The following is a 27350-nucleotide window of genomic DNA, read 5'->3' on the forward strand; positions in this document are numbered from 1 at the left end:
GGCGGCACCTGCAGGCACCCTGTGCGCCCCACACCCACCCCTGTGGCCTTGGGGCATCCCTCCGTGCTGTTCCCCGGCCTGTGGCCCACACAGCTCTGTGACTGTGCACAGCCCTGTTTCCAGATGAGCAAGTAGCAGGGAGGGGTCAGGAGGCCTTCCAGGTCACTCAGGGTTCTGACGTAGGAAGAACCTGGGCCCGCAGCGTAGTCTCTGTGACCGCTGCGGGGAAAACGTGGCGCCTCCCTCCTTGCCTGCCCTGGACCCGCAGCTCCTGGGGACGGCGGCCAAGAGCCTCTTAGAGGAACGGCCAGGCCGACTTGTGATGGCCGCGTCTGCGGCGAGATGCTGGCCGGGTGTGGCAGGTGGACGCCGTCCTTGCACGGCCCTCGCCAGTCTTTGGTTGGCCTTTTACTTCTCAGAGCTCTCCCCGTCCCCTGGCCTGGCCCGCTCCCCAGTGCCCTGGGAGCCCCTCCTTAGCCCTGATTTACAGGCAAGGTGCCCGGCAGGTGCTGGGTGGCTGTGTGCCCACTCCCTGCCCCCCCCAGGTCCGCGGAGCGGAGCCTGTGTCTCCGGGCTTCCGGGCCAGGGAGGCTCGCCCCTGTGGAGCCGGCTGAGGCTGCTTCCCGGAGCGCGCTGTCCTGTGCGGGGGTGACACAGGGGAGCCTTGGGCTGGCCGCCTCCTCTCACTCCGCTTTTGTTTCCTGCAGGGTCAGGATCGGCGTGAAGAGCCATATGCTGAGGGCTTCGATGACCCGGAAGCAGAGTTCTCTGGGCCTCAGACTGCAGGGGCCCCCACGGATCTCTCTGCGGCCTCCTCCCCTGACCGGTCGCCGCCTCCACCCTGGGACCAGGCCAGCAGTGAGGGCCCAGCTCCTGCCTACCTTGCCAGCGGACCCTTTAGGGAAGCCGGGCTCCCGGGCCAGGTTGCCTCCCCTCTGGGCACAGTGACCGGGAGGCTCTTTGGAGACCCCAGAGACCCACTCTCTGCCACGGGCCTTCGGCGAAGGTTCTTCCACCAGGACCAGTCCCCCATGGGGGGCCTCACCGCCGAGGACATTGAGAAGGCCCGGCAGGCCAAGGCTCGCCCCGAGAGCAAGCCCCACAAACAGATGGTGCGTCCCGGAGGGGCCCTCGGATGGGGCTGGGGCGGCTGCCGTCCACGGTGGTGCCGGCGGCGGGCCCTCCTCCGGGGCACCCCTGGATGTCGTGCTCTGGAGTTTCCAGGAGCACAGAGGCCCCCTCTTGGTGGGGCGGCTGCCTTCGGGGGTGGAGGGGGTCTGGTGGGGGGCAGCGTGAAGCCCCGAAGGGGGTCCTGTCCCCGATCGCCAGTTCCGTGAGGTCTCTCTCCTTGCTCCCTCTAGCTCAGCGAGCGGGCTCGGGAGCGGAAGGTGCCAGTTACACGGATCGGGCGGCTGGCCAACTTTGGAGGTAAGGTGGCCGTGTGCCCCGTGCCACCTCACCTGCCCTGGCGTGCCAGCCCCGGCTGAGCGGGGCCGCTGCGGGGCCTGCGTGGAGGAGGAGGACGGTGGGGGCCACAGGGGTCCCGGGGAGGGCGTCGGCTCCTGCAGTAGCTGCTCCTGGCCCTTTCCCTCGGGGGATGACCCAGTGACTGGATTCCTCCTGCCCCCGCTTTGCCGTGAGCTGCTCGGGCCACGCCCGGGGACGGCATCTGCCGCATCTGCCACTCAGCCCCTCCACAAGTGGGGGCGGGGGGGGGGGTGCGGCTGGCGAGGAGAGGTTCCTCACGGGGCTGGTGAGTCCCGGCAGAGTGGTGTTTGCCCTGACCCGCCGTGCCTGCGGGTGTCGCGGGTGCTGTCGTGAGGCCTGTGGAGCCGGGAGCTCTGAGAGTAGTATTGCATCGGGTACACCTGCGCCGAGGGGACGGCCTTTCGGTGAAAGGTTATGGCGCTTGCACCTGCTCTGTGACCCCGTGCTGTCATCTCCAGTACTTCCTTCCTGACCCGGATGAGGGCTCGCTGCCGTGTGTCTGCACCGTGCCCCGCTCGCTCTGTGCTTTGCTGGGCTTCTGGGTCTCCCTCCCGAGACTGTCCAGCATCCACGCTGTTCTGTCTCTGCTGCCTCTTGTCCCGGAGGTGCCGTCCTAGTTCTCCCTCGGGGTTGGCTCCGTGCTCCTGGAGGTGGACCCGCGTGTGGGCTCTCACACTGGCTGGCTGTCTTCCGAACGCGCAGAGCCCGCCGCCTTCACTGGATGGAAGTTTCTCCGCGGAAGCTTTCCTTCCATCGTTGCTGTCTTAAAATTTGGCATTTGCTGCTCCTTAGCTGCTCGGGGATCTGGCAGAGTATCGTCTGACTTTCAGGACAGAGTTATTGCTTTATTTCCTTTCGTGGCTTTGCGTTCAACCGGTGTTCCACGGAGCATGTGACTTCTGGGGGGGCCACTACCAGGATGAGTTTGGGAGTCCCTGCCCTGGGGGCCTCCGGCGGTCCTTATTCCGCTGGAGACCCGGTGCGGCCCCTGTGTTGTAAGAGGCTGTTAGTCGGGGCGCGGCGGGCAGTGTTTGTTCCTACCGAAGTATTGAATGGGGCCCTTCGTCTCTCCCCACGAGTCTGAGGCCCGATCTGTCCCTGGTCACTCTGTAGTCTTTCTCTCGAGCCCCCTTCCTGCCGCTCCAGATGGGGCTCGCCACAGAGGCTTCCTTTGGCTGATGGGTTTTAGAGATGTGTGATCCTCTCGTGGGAGTCTTTGGGGGTGAGGGTAGTAGAGGGTCTGTTCGGGGAAAAGTGGTCAGAGTGAAGGGTGTGGCGGTAAATTAGAATGTGATGGAAGGCCATGAATGCCTGGTGAAAGAGGTCGAAGCCAGGCCCTCCTGGGTGGAGGGCAGAGAGGCAGCGTCGGTAAGACCGGGTGCGAGGCTCCCCTTGGGTGGGGGGCGGGTGGCCAGAGGCAGCCTGGGTTGAGGTGAGGTGAGGTTCAGGTCTTGGAAGGTGCTTTGTGCCATCAGAAGCCCCCGGAGCCTTCACTGACAGCCGCCGGGATCTGGAGCCGTCCTGGGTGTCCGAGCGCCAGAGGTTGGCCCACGGCTGTGATTCAGGGGGGCCCGTGTTGTTGCCCAGCACTCAGCAGCTCATGTTTTGGGCTTCGAGGGGGTAGGATGACAGCAGAGAGGGGCCGGGTCTGGGAGGAACGTGCCGTTTCTGGCTCCAGAGGTGACTTCTGGGCCTCCTCCCTCCCCGGGACGCGTTCACGCTGTGCGTTTCGACCCTTCAGTGGGCGTGACATGAACTTCGTGGGTCAGGCCCAACATTTGAAAAACAAGTAGAATGGAATTGAATAGAAGAGCGTCAGAATTAATGGCAGAGATTCTCAGAACCGTACGCGTTGCAAAAAGCCATTTTGTCCAGAGGTACAAGCATCCTATTTGTGTGTGTTCCTCACTGGGTTGTGAGGTGTGTGGTTTCCTGATGGGTCATTGTCTGCCCAGATGGAAGTAACCCTCCTCTTCTTTGTTTCTCTAGAAAGCACTTCCAACCTTCTTCCCCTCATGGGGCGACAGGTGGACCGACAGGTGTGGGAATGTTTTACAAGGGGACATGAAGGAAGGGGACTCCTATAGACCAGAAGGTCGGGTGCTCAGCTAGTGGAGGTGGAGGGCAGGGGCTGTGCCAGCTGTTCCGATGCCGAGATGGGGGTGGGCGTCCTGGGTCCAGGCCGGCTCTGGGGGATCATGGCTAAGATGTGGGCAGTAGGTCCTGGTAAAGAGTGATGATGGGAAAGATGGGTTCAGATACTGAATTTGGGGTCAGAACTGGGCTTTATGCCATTGTAATATCTGGGTTATAGTTCCAGCCCTGCTTCCTTGTGACCTAGGTTTTCCCTTCTATAAACTCGGGTTTTTTGTTTTCGTTTTTGTTTTTGTTTTTTTTTTTTAAGGAGGGGGATAGAAGAGGAGGTAGGGTAGGAGTCAAGTTTTTAGGAGAGGAGATCTGACCCAAAATAGTAAATAGGGGAAGGGGAACAGGAGAAAGCGTGGCTCAAGACCTCCCACACTTCAAGAGGGGTCACCAAGCTATGTTCCAGATTCTTTTCCTGGTGAAGAACATTTGTCAGAGATGCTGTGGCTATTTTTATCCGTACAAAAAGTTTGTCAACAGTAAAACCCCAAGAGAACATGGAGAAGGCAAACATTATATATACACAAACCAGGCCACCTAGAGATCACCCAGTCAGCTTTTCGTGAAGTCCTACAAAGACGGGAACTGGGGCGGGGGGCGGGGGGGCAGCGATTGGGGAGACAGGAGCCCAGGATCAGACACACATCACCCCCCTCCCCATGCGTTCTGCTGCATTTGCCCCGTCCCAGCTCAGTGGGGTAGGTTTGTGGTGATCTCACGGCTTGTAAGTGAAACCTTCTCTTCTCCTTTAGCTCCCATGGCCCCGGGCAGTGCTGCCGCAGGGCAAAGTACCAGCTCTGGGCACCACAAGGGAGCCGTGGCTCATGGTCTCTCTGGAAGCCAATGAGAAAAGCCCAGAATTTATGAAGGTTAGGAAATTTAGCCTTTGCTTCATGTACCCATTCCTGGGCGGCTCAAGATGGGTCCAGAGGGGGTGTTCTCAAACCTAGCCTTACCAACTCATGTTGTAAAAGTTTATTTTTGAGATAGCGTGAGCAGGGGAGGGGCAGAGAGAGGGGGACAGAACATCTGAAGCAGGCTCTGTGCTGACAGCAGAGAGCCCGATGCGGGGCTTGAACTCACAAACTGCGAGATTATGACCTGAGCTGAGGTCAGATACTCAACTAACCGAGTCCCCCAGGTGCCCAACAACTCATCTTTTTAAACACACACCCACCCCTGCTGTGCGTGGGAGGCTCAGCCCAACCCACCGAAGGATACATCTGGCATGTAAAGTGAGTCCCCTGCCCCGGGATTAGAAGCCTGAGCAGGAGTCCTTTATCACACATGTGGGCTAATTTGGCGTCAGCTGGTGCGGCCTCGCTAACCTTCTGGTACCGCCCTTTCCTGTTCAGACCCAGTTTCCAATCATCCGGTAGAAAGAGATCAAGTCATGGGGCCACGGAGTGAAATCCAAGTCTCCCCCGGAGCAGGGAAGGCACAGGGGCTCCGGGAGGATCCTGGGGCACAGACGCTGGCTCCAGTTGGCAAAACCGAGGTGGTTCACGGGCTACGCCCTTGAAACGGTGGTTCTCCCTGGTGATAAAGCAAAGTGTTCCTGCTGGGCAGACCCGGAGCTGTCCCCCACTCGCCCTTGACATTGCTCAGAACGCAGTGCAGAAAGGAGGCCCTCAGGGTAAAATGCACAAGAATATGACACCAGAATATCAATATCACGAGACGTTAAAATGCACAGGACCCGTCATCAGCACGCCGCTGGTGCAGCTGGCATCCTGGAGGAAGGGGGCCCATCGTGCCGTCTTCTAAGGGAGCGAACAGATCAAGCTCCAGCGGCCCAGAAGGGGGTGGGAGTCAGCTTAGGAGCCAGAGGAGACCAGATGTGGAGGGGCCCCGCCTCACACCCAATCCCCACCCCCCCCACCCCCCCCAGAGTGTGGTGGCTCATGGGTTGGGCCCGTGAGTCTGGTCTCACGCCTGATGTTTAACTGTGGCCTGGGAAAACTTGCTGTATCTCTTTTGAATGGGGAACAGCTCCTGTCCTGGCTGCTTCCATAAACTGGAGGTCTGGGGGTAGAGACGCAGGGGGCACACAGGGAGCGATTCCCCCCCCCCGCCCCCCCCACCCCACCCTGGACCCTCACGAGCGCGTGGACAGCCTGGGTGGGGTTCATTTGCCTCCCCTTCCCTCCCCGACCCTGCCAGGAGGGAGGAGGGAGTGGTGGCCCCCCACCCACCCTGCCCCCACTTCCTCCACTCTGCCCGGTGCCACCCACTCCTCGGAACTTGGGGGGTCACAGAAGGCTCGCCCTCCCCCCCTGTGGCTCCGACCTGGGAGCCGGGCAGGGCCGTGGGCCTCTTCTTCCTCCTCCCACAAGGAGGCTGGCTGTCCCTGTGAGCCGGGGGCCTGTGGGGCCTTCAGGGGACACCAGGCTGCCACGTGGCTGATGCCCCGGCAGGAGCCTCTCTTCCTGGGCACGGGGGTCGCCCGCCTCCACGTGTCCTTTCCTCTGGGCGCCGCTCGCTGCCGCGCGGGACACACCGCTGGGGTCGGTGACCTGGACGGGATCCGGGCCCAGGGCGGAGTTCTCCAAGGTGAACGCCGCCGCCTCCCCCTCCTCCGGAGGCCCCTGGGTGTGTGGCCTGCCCTGCTGCACAGACACGTGCAGGGTTGGGGGCCGTGGGGCGGGGCCACGGACCGGAAGCCGAACCCAGGAGTGTGTGAACGACTTAGATAGAGACGCCGCCCCTGCGCTGGTGTAGCCGCGGCTCCTCCATCGCCGCCTCCGCCCGGCCACCTGCGCGTCGCTCTCCTGGCGCGGAGCCCCTGGTGGTCGGCTGGGGCCCGACCTCGTGGGGTGCCTGCCGGCCGCAGAGGAGTCCGGGGGGCCCCGCGAAGTAGGGGCCTGGCGATGACTGGGGTGGGGACGCTTCCATCTGCGGCTCGGCGTGCCAGTCAGTGTTGGGGATTCTGGTCATTTCTTCGGGCACTGCTTCGGCCCCGTTTCTGCCCTTGCTCCCCTCCTGGGGGCTCTCGTCACGTGCGTGTTGGGTGTGTCAGGCTTCGCCATGCATGGCTCTTGCACTCTGTCCTGTCCTTCCCACCGTCTCCTTTCCAGTTTGGGCTTGAGGGGACTTGTCTTCCGGTCCCCCCGGTCCCCGCCGCGGCCGTCAGGTGAGTGGGACGGAAGATCGGAGCAGACGGAGCAGGTGCCGTGGAGCTGATCCCGGCCGGCCGGCCGAACGCTTCACGGTGTCGTGGCGGCCGCGGGCCTTGCCGGGACCTCCCAGGCGCCGCCAGGCAGAGGTGGGGAGGGCACCGAGGCGACAGGACACTTGGGACAAAACGCGAAGCAGCAGGAAGAAATAAGGGGGACGTGGGGAGGCGATTGTGAAATAGGGTCTAGAAAACAGATGTGAGGACAAGACAGTGGGGCAGGAGCCAGGAGCAGCCAGAAGGGACCCTGGGGAAGCCTTCCATTTTTAGAAGGTAAAAGGTTAAGGAACTGTGAGTCCCAGATAAATACTTGCTTTAAAAAACAGTTCGTGAGGCTTCATCGGGTTTGTTAAGACTAAGGTAATGGGTGCCCACTTGGCTCAGTCGGTGGAGTAGGTGACTCCTGAACTCGGGGTCGTGAGTTCGACCCCCACATTGGGTGCAGAAGAAAAAAAAAAAGTCTTGAGGTACGGAAAAGGGTCAAGGGTCGAGGGCACCGTGGGACTCGTGTGTCCATTTGTCCCTCATGTGCTTCAGTTGCCACGTGATTCCCCTTGTCCACACGCGTTTCTGCTATTGGTTGCAGGACTCTCTTGCCGTTAGAACACTGGGCCACGTGTTAGTCAGAAAACAACATACTGAAAAAAGAGAGGTGCGGCCACGAGAGAGTGTCCTGTCTATTGGAAGAGAAGGTCGCTTGGGCAGAAGAGCAAAGTGACGGCTGCTATGGTTCTGACACATGGGGACGCGGGCCCGGTGCGCTCTGGAGAGCGAGCTCCTGTGTCCCCTCCTGCTGGTGAACAAACACACGTTGGGGGAACAGGCATATTTGGTTGTTTTCTGATTTTGTTAAGTAAGCACGTTTAAAACAAAAGACACTCCCACCAACTGTTTTCACTTTATTTATCTTTTTTTAAAGGAGATTTTAATAATGTACAAAGGACATGCTCCCAAGAGGAAGGGTAGAAGGCAGAGTGACAAGCTTGGTGGTAGACAGGGGGGTCCCGTGGCCTGGGCCAGGAGCCAGAACCTGGCCGCAGTGGCGATGCCATGGGCCCTGTGGCAGGGGTGGGGGTCAGGGGATGGGACGGTGGGGTGGGGGCTTTGGGCCTTATGCGGCAGCCCTGCGTGCCTGGCCTCCTGGCGTGATGCACCCAGGTCACCTGTCTGAAGTTGGGGCCTCCCCTGACAAACCTCCATTGACGGGGCACTCGATGGTGACTGAGGTCGTGGAGGTCTGGTCCCGGGGCCAATGGGCCGCGTGCAAGGCTGACTTTGCTCGTGGGGGGGCGGGGCACGTGGTGACGCCAGCTTGGCCGCCCGAGTCCTGGGTGCACATTCCTGCTTGTCCTCTGAAGCCGGCGCCCATCTGGTGCCCACTCAGCGGGGGTTATGGGCCGTGGTTTCTGCTTTTCGGGAGGTGCGTTACCAGGGGTGCGTGTGTCTGTCTTGCCCCTCAGGAGCTCTGTGAGGACGGTGAGGGCACTTACTGTCATCTCCAGTTCTGATGACAAGTGGGGCCACAGCGCCTGGGTCCCCGGGGCCACGTGCGCATTCGTGACGTTGCAGGGACCTGAGCAGGGGAGGCCCTGCTGCGCACACGGCGATCTGAGCCCGGGGACCTGTGACCAGCCCCTGTGTCCACGGCCGGGCCGGTGCTGGGCATGGTGGGGGGGGGGGGAGGCAGCTCCTGACAGCCTGGGGGCACCCTGTCCAGGGGACTCCGCTCCTCCCTGCCGCCCACCCCGGGCCAGGCAGGGTGGAGGGCACAAGTGATGGCGGAGAGGGCGGCCGGGACTCCCCAGGGTTCAGGGTCCCCTCGGAGCCCCTGCCTCCTCCACGCGTAGCTTTGTCTTCTAAGATCAGAAGGACCGTTAGGGTTACAAACGGTCAGAGGGTTGTAACGTTAGGGTTACAAACGGCTGCTCAGAGCAGCCCGGCACACGGTCTGTCGTCCGCAGACCCCTCTGCCCACGGCCCCTGCGCAGGAACCCCTGCGAGCCGGCTCTGTGAACACACCCGGGGCTGCTGGCGGGTGAAGCCAGAGCCCCAAGGAACGTTTGCTTCCTCTTCCTGCTCGGGGCACCCTCACCAGGCTGTTGGCTGGAGGGTGTTTTGTTTTTCCTTTTCTTAACCTCTGATGGCTGGACAGCGGCCCGGTGGCCGCGATGACCTCCGGAGGGACCTGGCAGGGACAGGCCCGGACTGGGGGCCTGGGAAGCCGGCCCAGCGCTCTCCCGTCTCTGGGGAAGACCCTGCCGTCCTCCCCCGCACTTGACGGCAGAACCTCTGTTCACGACAGAACCACTAGCAACTGTCTCGGAAGGCCTGGCGCCTGCTCGCAGGCGAGGACGGAGGCCCCTGTCGCCAATGTGGGGCTGAGAGCAGTTCCGCAGCTGCCTGTGGCCGTGTGGGCTGGAGCACGGCGGGGGGTGGGGTGGGGCGCGGACTGAGGTCAGGGGTGACGCAGGCTGTGAGCTGGCTTAGCGGGGCTCCGGGCGTCCGAGGTGGAGGGGCTGTCCTCCCCCGTTTGCCTCCGCCCGGTTCTGGGGGAAGGAAGAGCCTGGCCGGCCTTGTGCCTCCCGGTCGGCGTGACTCCGGGCATCGCCTGAGCCCGTGTGGGGGTGCGGGGGGGGCCGGTTTATTCTTGGTTCACTGGAGCAGGAGCTCCTGAGGCCAAGGTCAGGGCCGTGGCAGCACCTCCGGCCGGCGCGGGGCAAGTCTAAGGCCGTCTTTGTGGAACGTGCTCTGGCCCTGCCCGGGGGTGGAGAGATGGCCGACAAGAGTTTGACCGGGTGTGGGCGAGGGGGGGGGCACCCCTGCAAGCACTGGCCAGGCTGGTTAACCTTTGAAGACATCTGCCTCTTTTGTGGGCTTGACTTTGGACTTGATCTCGGCAGAGAAAAATCTAGATGCAGAGAGACCTTGGTGAAAGTCACTATAGTTTGAAGGTTAACCTTGCTTGTTATCACTTCCTTTGCGGAGTCAGATAATGTGTTGGGAGGGGTGAGGTGGGCGGGCAGCAGGAGAGTTAATGTTTAATTGGCACCCTGGCTGCCCTCGGCTCTGTGCCCAGTGCCGTCCGGAGCTGGTTGGCGGGAAAACAGGCCCTAGCGCCCGTGTCCTGGCACCAGGACATCCCGAGAGGGCCCAGGGGGCTGTTCGCGGGTCACTGGCTTCTTCCCGTGGCCTCTAGAGCGTGGCCCATCCTGTCCGGCCTGGACTCTGGAGTTTGCGAGCTCTGTACAGAAGCAAAACAAAACCCTGAAGTACCTCTAGCAATTTTCGTCTGTAAGAGCACTTGTAGAAATGACCATACGTTGGCTGTTTTACGTTAAATAACATAGAGGACGCACGTTCACGTCACATACTTCTTTTTGCCTTTTGTAAGGTGGCTACTAGAAAATTTAAATTTTTTTGTTAAGGTTTATGCATTTTTCAGAGACAGAGCACGAGCAGGGGAGGGGCAGAGAGAGAGGGAGACACAGAGTCCCAAGCAGGCTTCGGGCTCCGAGCCGTCAGCGCAGAGCCCGACGCGGGGCTCGAACTCAATGACGGAGAGACCATGACCCGAGCCGAAGTCAGACGTTCAACTGACTGAGCCACCGAGGCACCCCAGAAAATTTAACATTAGACACGTGGCTGGCATTGTATTTTTCGGGCCGGCACCGGTCTGGCCGTTTTGAATGGGAGAAGTGACCGTGGCGAACCCGGGAGCGTTGCTGGCGCCTGGCCCTGCTGGGGGTGCCCGCTCTTGGTGGACCGGTGAGTCCCGGCCACGACCCGTGGGGCAGGAGCCCCGCTTCTGGCTGGCGGAGGGAGGCTGCCCACCGGCCTGCCGGTGGGGAAGATGTGTGTCACCAGAGACGTTGTAGGGTTGGGTTACCTTCTTTTGATTTAAATGAGTTCGAGCCCCGCGTCGGGCTCCGTGCTGACGGCTCGGAGCCCGGAGCCCGTTTCGGATTCTGTGTCTCCCTCTCTCTGCCCCTCCCCCGTTCATGCTCTGTCTCTCCCTGTCTCAAAAATAAATAAAACGTTAAAAAAAAAATTAAAAAAAATTGTTTATGTCTGCACTTAACTGTTTCTCGTTAAATAAAATTTTCAGTAGAATAACATTTTTCGTAACACGAATACGTGATTGTTGTAGAAGCTTGGAGAACGCAGATGCTTCTGCTGGGTTCCTGGCTCACTAAACCACCCGCTGGGCGTGGGGGCTGCTGCCCCACGGTCTCCCAGCCCCGCGGGTCTCGGGGCCTGTCCGGTGTCATCCCTGGGTCTCTGCTGTCCCTTTTGCGGGGTCAGTGGGCTCAGGCGTGTCGTCTTTCTCTCTGCTAATGTGTGCCCCCACCTCAGCCCCGGCCCGCCCCTGGGCTTTCTGTGTGGCCTCAGTGGCACCTGTTGGGTTCCGTGGGCCTTTCTTGGATGGTCGGGATCAGGCACTTCTGGTCTCTGGACAAAAGACGTATTAATGAACTTTGACGTGGATGATTCTGAAACATTTTTAGATTAGAAATCGTCTGGTCCCCCGTTGTCCTCAGACCACCGTCTGCACCTGCCGGGCCCGCGGTCCTGTGAGTCTCCACGGCTCGGATTAGGGACACTTTGCCTTTGCAGACGCTCTGACGCCCACCGACGGCTGCTTCATATCACTGCAGGGAGGGCTTTTCTTCCAGTTGCGAGAGTTCTAGAGAACTGTGACGCCGGGTCACGCCGGAGTGAGCGGCCGCGTTCCAACGGGTGCCCCGTGTGGCCAGGATGTCCTCGGCCCACGGACCGTTCCTGGCGCGTATTCCATTCGTGCCGGAAACCCTTCCTGCTTGGGCGTTTTCTTAGGGTCTGTGTGTCCTTGGAAGGGGCTGGAGAACGGAGGGCTTAGCGGGGGTATTTTTAGTGTCGGTGCTGAGAGTGCAGGTGTGCGGGGAGCCTGCAGACTAGCAAGGGTGATGGGGATCCAGCTGGATGGAGCTTCCTTGAGCCAAACCTCTGAAAATAGCAGATGTGTGTCTCCTACCTTTTTTCTCCCTTTTTGCATCGTCTGGCGGTCAGTGAGGGTCGGAGCGGAGGCGGGTGACCGTGGGGCTGCTCTGGGCCTCGTGGATGGAAGGGCGGTGGGTGGCCCCCGTGCCAGCACCCAGCGCCCTTCTCCTTGCAGGTCTGGCCGTGGGTCTAGGCTTCGGGGCGTTGGCCGAGGTGGCCAAGAAGAGCCTCCGCCCAGGGGACCCTCCAGGTGAGCTGGGCCCTTGGCCGGGAGGGCAGGGTGGGCCCCGGGAGGTGGGCCTGTCAGTCCCCAGCTGCACCCACCCCCCCATGTGCCTGGAGAATTGGCCTCCAGGGATGCCTCAGGTCCTGGGTTCTGTGTCAGTGGTGGCCGAGGTTGTGTCTCTGTACCTGGCTGGCCCTCCCGGACTCTGTGGGGCCTTTGGCACCCAGTGGTCTGGCCAGGTCGGGCGCCCAGGGCTCCCCATTTGGCTGTGGGTGAGGGACGTCGGTGCTGGAGGAACAGACCCCTCAGGGCCCTTGGTCGCCCCCCCCCCCCCCCCCCCCCGGAGACCCGAAGTGGCCTCTTCTCTGGCCTGAGACCCTCTGTCTCATGATTCCTCTGTGAGGTCAGTGAGGCCAGGTCACCACACGCATTGTCCCGGTCTGGACGGCCCCTCTCCACCCGCAAGACCCCTTGTGGGGACAAGGGCCTCCTGGGGAGAGGGCACTGGCCCGCCCCCACGGGCTCCTGAGAGCGGGGTGCACGGGACACACGGAGTGTCCTTGGAAGGGGCCGGAGAACGGAGGGCTTAGCGGGGGTATTTTTAGTGTCAGTGCTGAGACACTTTAGGAAAAGCCCGGCTTTCTCTGGAACGAGAAGCCCGTGTTCTCCAGGCACGAAGCCCGTCCCGCTGGAAACTGGCTGCTCTCATCCCACCTCGTCCAAGCAGAGAAGAGGTGACCTTCGCCAGGGAAGTGGTGACCCTGGCTGAGGGTCGGGGGTGCTCGCCGGGCTCGGGCCACGGTGGGCCCGGGGCCAGACCTGTGGCCTGGAGGGTGCTGACCGGTCCGCCCCCTGGAGGGCCTCTCCTGAGTGGGGGCCACACCTGCCATGGCCTGGCTTCCCCAGGCTGCTGTCAGAACGAGCCCTGCCCGGGCAGGAGTGCAGACTGTGGGGAGGGCTGCCTGAAAGGCCCGAGAGGGCCCCGCACGGTCCCCACGTCTCTGGAGCCCTACTGTGTGCCGGGAGGGTGCGTTCGCCTGCTGCCCACTGGGGCTGCGGCCCTTTCCCCAGCGTGCTTCCTCCCGCCGTGCCCGGGGGCCGGGGAGGGCAGAGGGCACGTAGAGGGGCCGCCCTTCCCTCCGCGCTGGCCCTCCACTGGCTGCCCAGGGCAGGGGGTGATCTGGGGCCCTTCTCGGCCCAGCTCTGGGGGCAGGCCTTGCTGTCTGGGGCCCCGGGAGTGAGCCTCGTGCAGCCGACCTCGGGTGCCAGTGGATTCGTGGGTTCTCTCTGGGACTTCTCGTCTGGAAACCCTGTGTCCCGGGCCCTCGGTCCCCATGTCCCCCCACCCCCAGGCTGTCAGAGGCCAGGCTGGACACGGCCCCCAGGGCAGCGGTGTGCCGGCTGCCTCTCCTGTTCCCTCTTCGGGGCGCGCCGGGCCGGGCCCCTGGCGGTGCAGGCCGAGGAAAGTGCCAGGCACCGTGCGTGCGGCCTTGGGGGCAGATCTGAGCAGGCTCGTGGGGCACCGGGCAGGGAGAGCAGCAGATGACCCGGGACTGGAGGAGCTGGGGGTGGGGGCGGCAGGTGCAGAGCCGGCCCCCTGCCCGGGCCTCTCCCCGCCTCGGGACCGGCGCAGACTCGGTATCTAGGCAGGGCTGTGCCGAGGTTGGGGCGAGGGCGCTGAGGTCGGAGCGCCCCGCCGTCCCTTGGCCTCCCCGTGGCCCTGCACCCTACGCCCCTGGTCGTTCCGGACAAAGGTGGTCTTCACCCCCGGGGTTACTGCCCGTCGGGGGCCTCTGTGGCCAGAGGGGGAGGTAGATACCGGCCAGCCGTGTTCTGTCCTGGACCTTGCACTCCTCTCCCTGGGGGGGGGGCTGTGCCCTCGCTGCAGCCAGGCGGCCTCACAGTGACCCCAGGGGTGCTGTGACCTTCATGGGGGGAGGAACAGCGACTAGTTCTCCTCGCCTGGATCCCCAGGTCCTCCCTCCTGGTGCCTGGCCCCCCCCACCCCATTCCCATCCCTGCACTTGACTGTGCTCTTCAGCGGTGCTCCTGTCAGCCCCGGGGACTGGTACGGAGGGAGGGGCTTAGCGTGTGTGCGGTGTGCCCGTGTGAGTGCATTGTGCGAGTGTGCATGAGTGCGGATGTGTGGTGTGTGCCTGTGCGAGTGCGCGCGTGCATGTGCGTGCACACGTGCGTGTCTGGTGCGTGTGTGCGAGCACACGTGCATGTGCGTGCACGTGGGTGTGCCAGTGTGTACGAGTGTGCACGTGCGCGTCTGGTGCGTGCATGTGTGTGCGTGCCTGGTGTGTGCACGCGTGCGCAAGTGGGTGGTGCGTGCGTGTGCGCGTGTGTGTTGAGAGGGGGCTGGGGTCAGGCCTGGGGAAGCTTCCACAGCATCGGGGGTCCCGAGGGTTGGGTTGAAATCGCGGTGCCGGTGTCGGGGACCCGCCAGGAGGACCGAGGCCCCGCGTCGGGCTCTGTGCCGGGTCTCTCCGCGCCGCTCTTGAAAGTCTCCGCGTCCTGAAGCGTCCCGTCCCTGTTTTCACCGGGAGGACGGAGACGTCCCTGAGGCGTGGGGCCCAGGGGCCGTGGGCTGGGTCGCGCTCGGGCCCCCGCGGCCGCCCCCAGCAGCTCCCCGGGCCCGTGCCCCTCCCGGGCGGGGTGAGGCCCGCAGACGCCCCGAGAGGGGCCGGGCGCCGCGTGCTGACCCGCCTCCGGCCCGCAGGGAAGAAGGCCGTGCTGGACTCCAGCCCCTTCCTGTCCGAGGCGAACGCGGAGCGCATCGTCCGCACGCTGTGCAAGGTGCGCGGGGCGGCGCTCAAGCTGGGCCAGATGCTGAGTATCCAGGGTGAGTGGGCCCTGCGGGGTGAGGGGGGGGGCGGGAGTTCGGCCCCGCTGGGAGGGGGCCCTGGGGGGGGGGAGTGGAAGGAGGGGGCCCGGGGAGGGTGCGCGGCCTGGCCGGCGTCCCCACGTCCCCTCCGGAGCCTCCGTCTACAGCCTCAGGGGCCTGCGTGCCAGGCGGGAGCCGCCGCTCGGCCTCGGCCAGTGCCCTGTGGCCTCCGAGCCCGGCTCCCGCTGCGTGCAGGGCAGAGCGGCGTCCCGGTCGCCTTCCCCGGGCGCAGCCGGGGCCCCTGAGGTGGCTGCCGTGCCGCTTCCCCCCCCCCCCCCCCGCCCCCCGCCCCCTCGCCGGGCTCCTTCCCTGAGCGGCCGGCCCCCTGCTCTGCTCTCTCGGGTGCCTTCCAGACGACGCTTTCATCAACCCCCATCTGGCCAAGATCTTCGAGCGGGTGAGGCAGAGCGCGGACTTCATGCCGCTGAAGCAGATGACGGTGAGGCGGGAGGTGCCGGGGGCGGGGGGCGGGGGCGCCTGGCAGGGCAGGCTGCGCTCACGGCCCCTCCCCGCCTCTCTCCTCCCGCCAGAAGACCCTCAACGGTGACCTGGGCCCTGGCTGGCGGGACAAGCTGGAGTACTTTGAGGAGCGGCCCTTCGCGGCCGCGTCCATCGGGCAGGTGCACCTGGCTCGCATGAAGGGCGGCCGCGAGGTGGCCATGAAGATCCAGGTGGGCACCCGCGTGTGCGCCCGTGCCCGGGTGGGGGTGGGGGGCTGCGGAGGGCACAGCCGGGGGGGCCCTGCGGCGTCGGGGTCTCCGCACGCTACGCATCGGCCCCCCGGGCGCCCCCTCTCTGGGAAGGGAAGGATTTGTGGAGGGACACCGGCCTCCCTGCAGGCTCGGTTGGGGGGCGGGGGGAGTGGGGCGGGGAGGCGGGCGGTGGAGAACCAGGTCGTGATGGGACCCGGTGGTCCTGGCAGCATCGTGGGGTCTGAGCTGTCCCTCCGCCTGGGGCGGGGTCTGGGCGGGACTCGGCCGGGAAGCCAGCAGGCCGGCGGCCGCCCTGTCTGCCCGGGGACCCCTCTCTCCCCCCTCAGTACCCGGGTGTGGCCCAGAGCATCAACAGTGACGTCAACAACCTTATGGCCGTGCTGAACATGAGCAACATGCTTCCTGAAGGTCAGACTGGCCGTGGGTCAAGGGCAGGCGTTCAGGATGGGCTCTGGGGACCCAAGAGGAGCCCCCAGCCCGCGCTGACCCCCCTCCTCCCTGCCCAGGCCTGTTCCCCGAGCACCTGATCGATGTGCTGAGGCGGGAGCTGGCCCTGGAGTGTGACTACCAGCGGGAGGCGGCCTGTGCCCGCAAGTTCAGGTGCAGCGGGAGGCCGGAGGGGCAGACAGAGGGGCTGATGGGTGATGGCCGTGGTCAGGGCCTGGGGTGAGGGGGTGAGACTCTGTGGCCGGGGTGTGACTCCCCCACCGCCCCCACCCCTGCAGGGAGCTGCTGAAGGACCACCCCTTCTTCTACGTGCCTGAGATCGTGGACGAGCTCTGTAGCCCCCACGTGCTGACCACGGAGCTGGTGTCCGGTTTCCCCCTGGACCAGGCGGAGGGGCTGAGCCAGGAGATCCGGAACGAGGTGTGTCTGACCGGACCTTGGGACAAAGGGGATGGGGGGGGGGTGCCGCCGTGTCCCCACGCCTGGCACACCTGGAGTCAGGGGCCCTTGCGCAGCAGAGGGCGGGGCGGGTGGAGGATGGAGAAGGGGCCGTGGTGACCCGGCCGCCCGCCCCCAGATCTGCTACAACATCCTGGTCCTGTGCCTGCGGGAGCTGTTCGAGTTCCACTTCATGCAGACGGACCCCAACTGGTCCAACTTCTTCTATGACCCTCAGCAGCACAAGGTGAGCCCCCGGAGCTCCGCTGGGGAGGGGCCTCGGGGAACCGGGGGGGGGGTCTCGGCCCCCTCTCCACCAGGGCGAACCTCCCCCGCTATCGCCCGCCCCCCAGGTGGCCCTTCTGGACTTTGGGGCAACTCGGGAATTTGACCGATCCTTCACTGACCTCTACATTCAGGTAGACGGGGCCGGGGGTGGGGCCTGGGGCAGGGCTGGGGGGCGGGGCCGGTCTTGGCCTAGGATGCTTGGAAGCTCCTAGGGGGTGGGGGACACCGACAGGGTCGGGTGAACGTGGGTGAGGACAAGGCCCGCTGGACTCACAGGCGGGGGACTTGGAAGGACAAGGAGGGGGGCGGGCAGTTGGGGGTCCCTGGCCCCGGGAACGCCTCCTCAGGAGCCGCTGTCGGCCCCTGGTGTGCGTCCCCCCAGATCATCAGGGCAGCCGCCGACAGGGACAGGGAGGCGGTGCTGAAGAAATCCATAGAGATGAAGTTCCTCACAGGCTACGAGGTCAAGGTCAGCCCCGCAGGGCCCGGAGGCCTGTGCGTGGGGAGGGGGGGGCGGGATGCTCTTCCCTTTGAAGCCGAACCTCGACTTACAACCGGATGGAGGGAGAGGCGGCGGTGCCCTCTCCTCCCGCCCTGCGCTCCAGGCCGGCCTGGCCCAGGCAGGATGGGCCCGCGTAGACCTGGAGCGGGGCCGGGGGAGCGCGGGCGGGCGGCACGGCGGCCCCTTCCTCTCCTGGCGCGTGGGGAGGTCGGGCGGCCTGGCACCGGCGCTGAGGGCGCGAGTGGCACGTGTTGGAGTTCGGGCCCCGGTCACCACTCGCTCATCGCGTTAACCCGCCCCTGCCCGCCCCTTCAGAACGCTGTGTGGGATGCTCGGGGTGCCGACGCCGCTCACCCGTCCCCCCCCCCCCCCCCCCCCCCCCAGGCCATGGAGGACGCCCATCTGGACGCCATCCTGATCCTGGGGGAGGCCTTCGCCTCGGAGGAGCCCTTTGACTTCGGCACGCAGAGCACCACCGAGAAGATCCACAACCTGATCCCCATCATGCTGAAGCACCGCCTCGTCCCGCCCCCCGAGGAGACCTACTCCCTGCACAGGAAGATGGGGGGCTCCTTCCTCATCTGCTCCAAGCTCAAGGCCCGCTTCCCCTGCAAGGCCATGTTCGAGGAGGCCTACAGCAACTACCGCCGGCGGCAGGCCGAGCAGTAGCGGGGTGAGGCGGGGGGTACTGGGGCGTCCACGCGGGCGGCTCCGGAGAGGCCGCTGCTTCTAGGCGGTTCTGACCGCTAAGAGGGCGCGGGGCCAGCCGCGCAGGACTGCACGCGAGGCCCGGCCGCGCCGCCAGTCTGCGCGTGCGTGTGGAACCTCTGAAGCAGGTAAAGATAAGGCGGCCTTCTCTGCTTTTTTCCCTTTCGGACCCGGGGATGTTCCTGATGGAATGTTCGCCGGAAGGTGAGCGCGTTCCCTGGGAACCTCTGCCGCCGGAAATACCGAGAAGCCCCTGGATTTTTACTGACCGTGAAGCCTAGGGCTCGTGTGTGTGCTTCTAGAATGAGATTTGTGTTTTCTGCCCTTCCCTCCAGCCTGTGCTCTGAGCAGGCCCTGCCCGCTCTCTGGCTGGTCTGTATACTCCCGACGCGTGGAAGTTTCCGCAGAACTGACGCGGCCCGCGACGGGTGGGAGTGACCCCGCCCTTGTCTCTGTGTGGGAAGTTGGTGTGGGGGCCCCCCTCCCCCCTCCCCCCTCCCCCCTCCAGGCCCCAGGGCTTTTGTGGAGGAGACGGAGGTGCAGATGACGCCTGCTTAGAGCTGGGGGGTCGTTACAGGCTGTTAATTTTTGTACAATTCTTGTAATTGTCAGATTTGTTTCAATATTAAAAAGAACACCGAAACTCACCATCCCAGCACTGTGGTGTTCGTCCTTCCGCTGGGAGAGGGTCAGTGTCATGCCCCGGAAAGCTCTGTCTGCGTTCAGTGCGGGAAGAGAGGGGAGGCAGCCGGGTGTCCCCCTCACCCCGGCCACCCACGGAAGGGCCGCAGCTACTCCGGAGACGCCTACCGGCAGGGCCTGCGCGGCCTGGGTCTCCGGGCCTCTTACGCCTGGCTCCCACCTGCCGCACGCCTGCCTCTGTGACGAGGCGGCCGTTACACCCACAACAGTCGGGACCGTCAACTGTGTGTGAAATGGCACGGGGGGGTGGGGGGGTGGGGAGCGGGTCTCAGCCAGTTTCACTTTACCTTGTTAAGAGCTCCCGGCCTGGCCTGCGTGTCCCCCGATGTGCCCTTCGTCCTGATCCGGGACAGGGGCAGAGGCACTAAATGCAGGAAGCAGACAGAAAACCAGCCACCACCGGTTGGTACAGTCAGACGTGACAGCCAGGGGGGGAACTGGCCACGCAGAGGGTCCTCAGCCTGGCAGCTGCACGCAGTGGGGCCGCCGAGGGTGCCTCGGGCGGGGCCTGGCCGGAGGAGGTCAGACTGCTCCCCGGACCTAAGGAAGTCCTAGGTTCCGCGAGTCCCGGGTCCTGCAGGGAGGGGATGGGGACGGGCTGGAGGCGGGACCCAGTAAGACGAGGAGTCAGTCACCTCTCCTCCGCTCCCCAGACGTTTCAGTCGGGGAGAACAGATGAAACAGTCAAGTCCAACAGTTCCCTGTTTTATTGCAATACATCAAATTCTGGTTAATATCGAGACCAACATAAAATATTGGCGAGGAGTCTTGTTACATTTTTGACTGTCCCACCTTCAGTATTTCTGTGCAAAAGAATCCACACCATTGTCTGGTAGCAGAGAATCTCTTAGAAACCTCCCTAAAACATTGAGGGCATAAAACCAAAGAAAATCAAGAGTGATCAGAGGCCAACGCAACAGCCTTTTTCCTTCCATACACACATTTGTCCGCATTATATTCTGAACAAAAAAATGATTACACCTAGGCCATGCAAAACTGTACATTACAATGAGAAAAAACCCTAAAAAATTTATAAAATAAATGATATTACACTATCAAATGAAAAGGCAGATTTTGTTTTCATGAAATCTCAAGGTCTGTTTTCGTCAATTGGCCCCATGAGCGACAGGGTTGCCCGTGTGTGGCAGTCGTCCTGGGGAGGAGGGCTGGCTCGGCCCACTGGCCCCGGCTGATGGCTGACACCCGCTCCCGCCGAACTGGCCCTCTTCCCCGGCGGGACCCTGCAGAGATCTGGACTCAAGCGATCGTTCGAGTCCCAACAAGGGAAGGGGCTTCAGGGGGAGCTCGATGAACCGCCGTGCAGCTTGCCTGCTGGGTCAGGGGCCCGGCCAGGGCCGCTGGGGGCGGAGGCGCCCGGCCTGCGCCCTGCCTGGCCGCTGAGCGTGCCCCTCCGTCCAGACACGGGTGGGGAGTTTCCAGGGCCCCACCCGGCCAGGGGGCCACGGTGTCTGTGACCAGAACGGCCCTGCTGTGCCCGGGGGCGGGTGTTCGGGACGCCGGCCCGCGCCTGCTCTGGCCCTTGAGTGATACCTGAGAGTCCGCGTGAAAGCAACCGGTCTCTTGCCGAAGTGCACGTGGCACTAACGACACAGACGTGACTCGAGCCACACGGAGGCCGAGCGCCAGCCAGGGAGTGACAGACTGTCGCCGCAAACAGGAATTTCGGATTCTCCCCAGAAGCCTGAGTACGAGGGCTGCGTGGGAAACTGAATGGACAGGCCCTTCCGGCCCGGGCTCCTGCCTTTCAAACTGCTCCCGGGACCGAGCACGCATCGCCCACGTACGTAGGGGCTGTGGGAATCTTCCGTGATCAGGTGACGAAGAGGAAGGCTTTTGTATTTGGCAAAAAGAAACAGCCACGTACGCATATAATTTTATATACCCAAAGCACGCACAACGAAATTCGTGAGAAGTCAAGGGTAGACAACGGGTGGGCCAGACAGACCTAGCACCGAATACCAACGCGGAGAGACCAGCCGCGAGCGCCTCTCCGACCCTTCCTTCCTACTGCGAAACGAGCTCCGGCCGCCCTACCGGTTCTTAAAAGGTCCCGCGGGACGACAAATGACTTCGGACAGCGATGCCGCTGCTGCGGTCTCTGCTGCAGATCCCTTCGAATGAACAGCACGTGTCGTTTGCCCTGGGACCCGCCCCGGTCTTTCCAGGTCATGCCGAGAAGCTTCCGACGGCAACTGGCAACGGCTCTGTCCTTACGAGTGGGGTGAGCCCAGTGAAAGGATCGTTATCTCGGGGACCCCCCCGCCCCCCATCACCCTCGGTGCTGCTCCCGCAAAGCCCTGCTGTCAGAATCTGTCACACCGGGGACCGCTCTGTAAGCCTGCTGTGGAGGAAACAAAAAGTGCTGGGGTGCAGTTCCCTGAGAGCCGGGCTGCGGGCCAAGCCTTAGGGGGCGCTCTGCTCTGCCCGCCATGACTCACGGCAGTGGGGTCCAGGCTTCGGGCAGGGGGGGTACTTTGATCCTGAAAGCATCCTTTAAAAAATAAGCACCTACAGGCAACAAAAATTCACACGTGGTTGTCACAGCTATAAGCTAAAGGCTCAGCGTGGGGGTGCGGCACGCGGGGAGGGGAAGGGCCAGGGGAAAGGGAGGGCCGGGAGGAGGGGAGGAGGGGAGGCGGCTGGCCTCCTCTCCCCCAAGTGCTGGGTTCACAGCGCTACCTGGTCTAGGGCAGGAAGCAAACTCAAGGTCTGATCCTCGACATCTGGACAGCAGGTAGCACTTCACACGACCACTCTATCCCCGAAGCGGAAAGATCTAGGAGCTTAGGACCGCGTAGTACGCAAGGCCCGCCCGCAGCCCCCCTGCCCACGCAAGCACCCTGCCGAACGCTGGACTACCAAACCCGTCATTTGTAAATCCTCTGCCGCGACCCTTCTGCAACACAGTCCCCCCCCCCCCCCAACCCCCGCCACTGGGAACCTCCTTCCCTCCGGAACCTCCCGGTGCCCTCTCAGGGTAGCATCGACCTGGAAACGGTCCCGGCTCCGCCGAGTGGGGTGCACCCTGCGGAGACGGTGCTCACACACCGCCACTCAGGTTCCCTGTTGGCTGATGTCTAGGGAGAGGATAAATCGCGTTTCTAGCTCCCAGAGGAATTTAAGATAAAAAGTGACATTTTGAGACCCACTCTCTTTACTTCCAGGAGATATTTTTATTTCTCTCTCCCTCCGCTCACATGTGCTTAACTGGCGAACTACGTCTCAAGAAGCAGGGCTGTGCTGGGTGTGCGTTTCACTGGCTCGCGGTGGCCGAACGGCAGGTGCTCACCTGGGCGGAACTGGAGCCTGAGCCGCGCAGGGAGGGATGCGGGCCGGGCCAGGTGGCGGCTCACCGGCGTCCTGCCCGCGCCCGGGCCACTCGTTTCCATCTCCCGCCCGGTGTGGGGAAGAATATTTGGTTAAGGCTGTTCAAGTCCTTGCATCTGAGGTTTTTTATTTGGTAACGACACCCTTCCTGGGGCTTCTCTGCGGAGCGCGAGCCCCCCTCCGCCCAGGGGGTAGCGCGGGAACTGGGGTAGCCCAGGAGAAAAGCACTTCTCTGAACCTTGTTAGGGACCCTCAGAAGCCGTGACATTCCTCGCGTCCTCTCAACGGAAGGGCTCAGGACATGACAAGACGGCATTTCTACACTCATCTGCAGAAGATACCAAACACAGTAAAAAAGGACAAGCGTGGCTGGAATCCTGCTGCCGGAAAGGGACAGGTCTTGGAAGGAGATTAGCCTTTCGACGCTGCTGCTGAAGAACCTTCCGGGGCTAGGTCTGTGCCCGCGCCGGGCCGCAGCCCAGAGCGCGGAGACCAAGTTCCGGAAGGTTTTCCTGAAGCCCCCGTGGGACTGCGGCCCCGGCCGGTGTGAGAGCCGGCCAGGGTTGGGAGGGGGGTGCTCTGACTCCTCAAGCCTGTGAGCGTCTACACTCAAGGCCTTCCTACCCTCTAAAGTACTGAGCTGGAAAACAGACAAGAAACAACACATTTCTTTAAATTAAATGATCTCTCTCTTATATACGTATCCATCTTTTGTTGAATACAAGATGCTTCTTTTTACTATGTACATTCAGTATTTAACCTCTACATTTGTGTACGTATTTAAACTCTGTAATGTAGTAAAATATGCACTGCTTTAGTGAGTACGGATTTACTGGCGGCGATCGGGTCGACATCTGCTGTGGGCTCTGGGCGGCCGCTCGGGACGGTGCGACTCCCCGAGGACACCAGTCCACCTGAAGTTCTCACCGCGCCGTCCGTGGGATCCGTCTACTCAAGCTACCTTTGCGGGGGGGGGGCACTATTATGGAAAGCAACTCTAAGTGTACGAAATGGAATCGATATTCATCGAAGCTGCTCAGTGGAAGTCTGCCTTTATGGTTGTTGCTGTCGGGGCGAGGGGGCGTGGAGGTATGGGCTGAGTGGGGGCGAGGGGGGTGAGGGGGGCTGCAGGTGCATCGTCCGCGTTCCAGAACCCCCACCCTGCTCCTGCTGCCCGGCCCGGGCCTCCCGGGCAGGGGCTGGGGAGCGGGGGCGGGGAAGCGGAGACCGGGCCGCGGAGGGGCTGTGGGGGGAGAGGCCGCTCCGGCGTCCACTCTGAGCGCCGAGGCCACTCACGGGTCCCAGCTCCCGCGGTCCGTGCTCTCCAGGGAGAGGCTCTTGGTCTTGCGGGGCGACGCGGGGCTGGGCGGGCTGCTCAGGTTGGAGCTGTTGGAGGCCGTGGAATGCCTTGGAGAATCCGAGTCCTGGAGGCCCGAGAAGACGGCGGTGAGAAGCGACAGCACCAGGGGGCTTTGGCTTCCCGCGGCCACCCCGCGCAAGGAACCTGGTGGGCCTGGTCTCCGTCAGTGACAAAGCCCCTTCTTAGAGCCGTATCACAGGCACAGGACCTCTCTGCGGCCAGTCCTCTCTGCGGCCTTTCTCGCGCCAAAGCTAGCAGGACGTCCCAGCAAAACTGCAGTTTGCGGCCCCAGGGACTGGCCTGGCTCGGCCCCGCCCCACTCCCGTCCTGGGTCCCTCTCAAGTCTTTATTTTTTTTTTAAAAACAGGCTTTAAGCCCAGCGTGGGGCCCGGTGCGGGGCTTGAACTCGCCACCCGGAGGTCAAGACCCGAGCCGAGATCATGTGCCGGAGGCTTAACCCACTGAGCTGCCCAGGTGCCCCAAGTGCCTGGGTCTCTCGGACCCAGGATTGCCACCAGCTGCTACCCGCCCCGCACTCACCTCTCCGTCAAAGTCCCTGACCGGGGCGTCGCTTCCCTGGTCCATGCCTCCGGAAGACAGGGAGCCCTCCGACGGGGAGGGCATGGGCGGCCACTTGGCATTGTAGCTCCCTCCAGAGAATTCTCTCTTTAGCGCACTGCCGTTCTGTGCGGATGACCCTACAAGACATCACTCGGGTGAAACTTCACTTATGGACAAGTGTGCCGACTGGGGAGACACTGGCCACCCCTGCCCTTGGGGCCACCTGGTGAGGGCGCGGTGGTCAAGGCCACGCCTCTGCACTGTCACCTCACTGCTGGGGAATCAGCATAAAAGCAAAGGAACACAGGAGAAGCATTCTCTTCCCCGGGGAGAAAAGCCTGGACACAAGATGGAAGGGAGTGTCTTTAAATCTCGCTCTCCTGTGGTCTTAGAGCTGAGGCGCCTCCAGGAGGCGGGAAAGGATGATCCCCCTGGAAAGACAGGGGTGTTGTTGGTACCTAAAGTTCTCAACGCTTCTCAGTATTCTTTAGTTTTGGCGCAGAAACACGTCCATCGGTCCAAGACGACCGTGCTGAGGTTTCCGCACTGTTGTTGGCATAACAAATCCCAGTTTAGTTTTTCACACGAAGATTTTGGGAACAGGGTCAGAGACGACCGCGTCAAGCACGCGTACCTCACGGCCACCAAAGCCAGAAGTCCTCGGTGGCAGAGCAGGAACCCGCCTGCTGACGCCCGTCCTCGCGGCCCCGGTGACGACCTCCTGCAAGGGCTACTACCGCTGAGCGCGCACCGAGCGACACGTCCTGGGGCTGAAGGTGCCGGCGCCTGGGCCCCACCGCACACCAGATACGGCAGCGGGCGAAGCCTCTCGTGAGGGTTCCGGGACGCATGCCGGCTGGGAACCACAGACTCGTCCTTCCGCCCCGGGGACGTGTGCAGTGGCGGCTCCCACAAGACGCGCACCGATCGTCGCTGTTTCTCCGGAGACCAGGGACGCACGCCTTACTTTTCAGACGTGGCTCTCCTGGGCCCTTCGGTCACCTCACTGGGGCCCCACGCCTGCCCCAGGGCCACAGGAAGTGCATGGCGTGTTACTTTTCCGAAATGTTGTTATTCTGAAAAGAAGATCCAAAGTGCCAGAAGCTTCCGTTGCTCTGCTTATTAACTGTGTGACCTTGGAGCGCCTGGGGGCTCAGTCGGTTGAGCGTCTGACTCTTGATTTTGGCTCAGGTCACGATGACAGGGTCTTAGGATGGAGTCCCAACTCGGGCTCCGCACTGAGTGCGAGGTCTGCTTAAGATTCTCTCCCTCTCTGTCCCTCCCCTGCTTGTGCGCCCATCCTCCCTCCCTCCCTCCCTCTCTCTCTCTCTCTTGATATAAAAAAGTTGTGTGACCTCAAGCCAGTTACTTTAACTTTCTGAGTCTCGATTTTCATTTGCAAATAATAACTTCTACCTCAGAGGATTTTTGTGGGAACGAGCGAGCGCTCAGGGCGCGGAGACGCGGTGCAAACGGGCGCAGGCGCAGCGGGGCCCACACCCCTGTCTACCTGGCTCCTTCCTTCCGTTCTAGCGATCGGTTAGGGAGCGGAAGCAACCGATGCCCCCTCAGTGACTTACACTATTTTGAAGAACAAACTCTGGGAAAGTGCTTTTCAAAGAAACGTTACACTCAGCCACTCCCATCTGAGAACATGCAAGCAGGGCCGTTTGGGTTGACCAGCAACAGGGGCCCGGGGACAGTCCGAGGACCGGGGTCCCGGCTGGCTGAGACCACATGCCCGGGGGGTCGGGCAGTGAGGTGTCTGTCTCGGGTGACCTCAGGAGAGTCGAGGCTCCCCAGTGACCCGGTCGCCGACAGGCCTTCTTTCTGCGGGGGGTGGGGGGGGGGCTGGGGTGGAGCCACGGTGGTTGACACCTCTGTGTCGTGAAGCCACCTGGAGTCTGGCTGGCTGTGGAGACGGACAGCGTGGTCCTCCGTCACTTCTCATTTCTCTCTTGGCTGCCTGCCCTTCTGGAAACTTCTCCCATGAGCTGGACTCTTCTTAAAGCCAGTGAGAGGCACTCGACACGGCAGATGCCCCCCAGGGCTTCCTGGACAAGGACCCCAAGGAGGCCACGCCCGACTGGTGCCCTGTGGGCTGGTCCGCACGCTGTCGGCGGGGACAGAGGCCCCTCCTGCAGCGCCCCTGAGGCGGCGGCCGGCCGGGCTCCCGGCGTCTGCGCCTCCCAGGTGCCATCTCTAGCTGCCCATTCCACAGGAGCCCGGGAGCGACGGTCTCCTAAGGCCGATGGAAGCACACAGGGTGGCGAACCTGATCGGAGCCACCCGGAGGCTGACGACAGAGCTCATTTTACACAACTACGTTTATCCACGTATTTCCGGTGCGACCAGCCACGGATCGGGCGGTATAAATGCTGATCTATCTGTGGGTGCCGCCCCGATCTTGCTGGGAATGTAACACGTTATACCATCGATTCCTTTCCAAAATGTAAACGTGCTGAAAAGAATCTGGATTCTGAAAGCAGAAACAACTTCTGGTTCCCTGGGTCTGGAGAAGGATCACGGACTAAAATACCAATGTTGTGACGCCGTTCGCATGTCAAATCTTGGTAATTCACAGCTGGTTATCAGGGAAATTCGCTACCTCACCTCCACTGGTAACAAGACAGTAACGTGGTCGTCACCCTTCCACCTGGCCGGAGTTTTCACTGTGGTCAGGGCCACACATGGGCCCGTGAGTGTCTCAGGACACAGGGACAAAGGGGGGAAAGCCCCACCCGAGGGTCCCCTCCCCCCCCCCCCCCCCAGCTGGGTCTGAGTGCTGCACGGGGACCAGGGCCGGCAAGTCCCCTCGGAGAGGAGGTTATAGAAAGGCTGACGCCTCCGTCTGCCTCTGTGGCCACCTGCTCTGGGTGAGGACACAGGCCCGCGTGGTGAGGGACGTGGGCCTCAGGCCACTCAGGGGGCCACCGCTGCCCAGGGGCCCCGCACCGGGCCCTCGGAAAGGAGAAAACCCACGATCCTTGCTTCAATCCTCGCACGGTCAGGGCCCCAAGGCCGCAGCCACCCACGGCGGGAGCTGGAGAACGAGGGGACCTTCCGCCCGCCACGGCGACTGCCACCCATGTAGCTACCGTTCCAGCAGGTGAGGCCACAGACACGTGTCCCAAGTGAAGCCGAACCCAGTGCGATCCGCCTCCCCTCCGCCCTCCACCACGCCAGCCACCCGTGCTACTTCTGGGAAAGCGACAGACAAGCAGACCCCTTCTGACCCAGGAACTGCCGAAGGTCCCCGCGAATTCGGTGGGACATGTCATGGTCACAGGCGGTCACACGGTGCCTTCCAAGGAGGCGGCACTCAGCACCCCTGCACCTGACATGCCGCCCCGACCCCCACCGAACTCTGGGTTCCCGCAGA

At 62.9% G+C, this 27350-nt stretch overlaps 2 protein-coding genes and 1 long non-coding RNA gene across 18 annotated transcripts in view; 2 read left to right on the plus strand and 1 right to left on the minus strand.

Moving 5' to 3' along the window:
• The window catches only part of COQ8A (coenzyme Q8A), a 43954-nt gene extending 25310 nt beyond the window's left edge, over nt 1-18644 (plus strand). Inside the window, exons 3-15 of the mRNA XM_058700197.1 lie at nt 708-1112; nt 1362-1428; nt 11961-12035; nt 14737-14859; nt 15255-15340; nt 15432-15572; nt 15941-16022; nt 16121-16214; nt 16340-16481; nt 16639-16746; nt 16853-16918; nt 17170-17256; nt 17674-18644. Coding sequence (XP_058556180.1) covers nt 708-1112; nt 1362-1428; nt 11961-12035; nt 14737-14859; nt 15255-15340; nt 15432-15572; nt 15941-16022; nt 16121-16214; nt 16340-16481; nt 16639-16746; nt 16853-16918; nt 17170-17256; nt 17674-17958 — 1761 coding nt within the window. The 3' untranslated portion in view covers nt 17959-18644. The remainder of the gene's footprint in view (nt 1-707; nt 1113-1361; nt 1429-11960; nt 12036-14736; nt 14860-15254; nt 15341-15431; nt 15573-15940; nt 16023-16120; nt 16215-16339; nt 16482-16638; nt 16747-16852; nt 16919-17169; nt 17257-17673) is intronic.
• On the plus strand, nt 7945-11931 carry LOC131495337 (uncharacterized). Its single transcript, XR_009253901.1, has 3 exons — nt 7945-8687; nt 8719-11646; nt 11720-11931. It is a non-coding gene; the product is annotated as an uncharacterized LOC131495337 (long non-coding RNA).
• Nucleotides 18645-19388: 744 nt separating the features above from the next.
• CDC42BPA (CDC42 binding protein kinase alpha) overlaps nt 19389-27350 on the minus strand; it is a 316161-nt gene continuing 308199 nt past the window's right edge. For all 16 annotated transcript variants that reach the window (XM_058700194.1, XM_058700191.1, XM_058700193.1 and 13 more), the window contains 2 exons: nt 23948-24105; nt 19389-23471 (listed from right to left, as the gene is read on the minus strand). In XM_058700194.1, the coding sequence (XP_058556177.1) occupies nt 23340-23471; nt 23948-24105 (290 nt within the window). In that variant the 3' untranslated portion in view covers nt 19389-23339. The remainder of the gene's footprint in view (nt 23472-23947; nt 24106-27350) is intronic.

Source organism: Neofelis nebulosa, chromosome 15 (genome assembly GCF_028018385.1).
Source record: "Neofelis nebulosa isolate mNeoNeb1 chromosome 15, mNeoNeb1.pri, whole genome shotgun sequence".
Taxonomy (NCBI): Eukaryota; Metazoa; Chordata; class Mammalia; order Carnivora; family Felidae; genus Neofelis; species Neofelis nebulosa.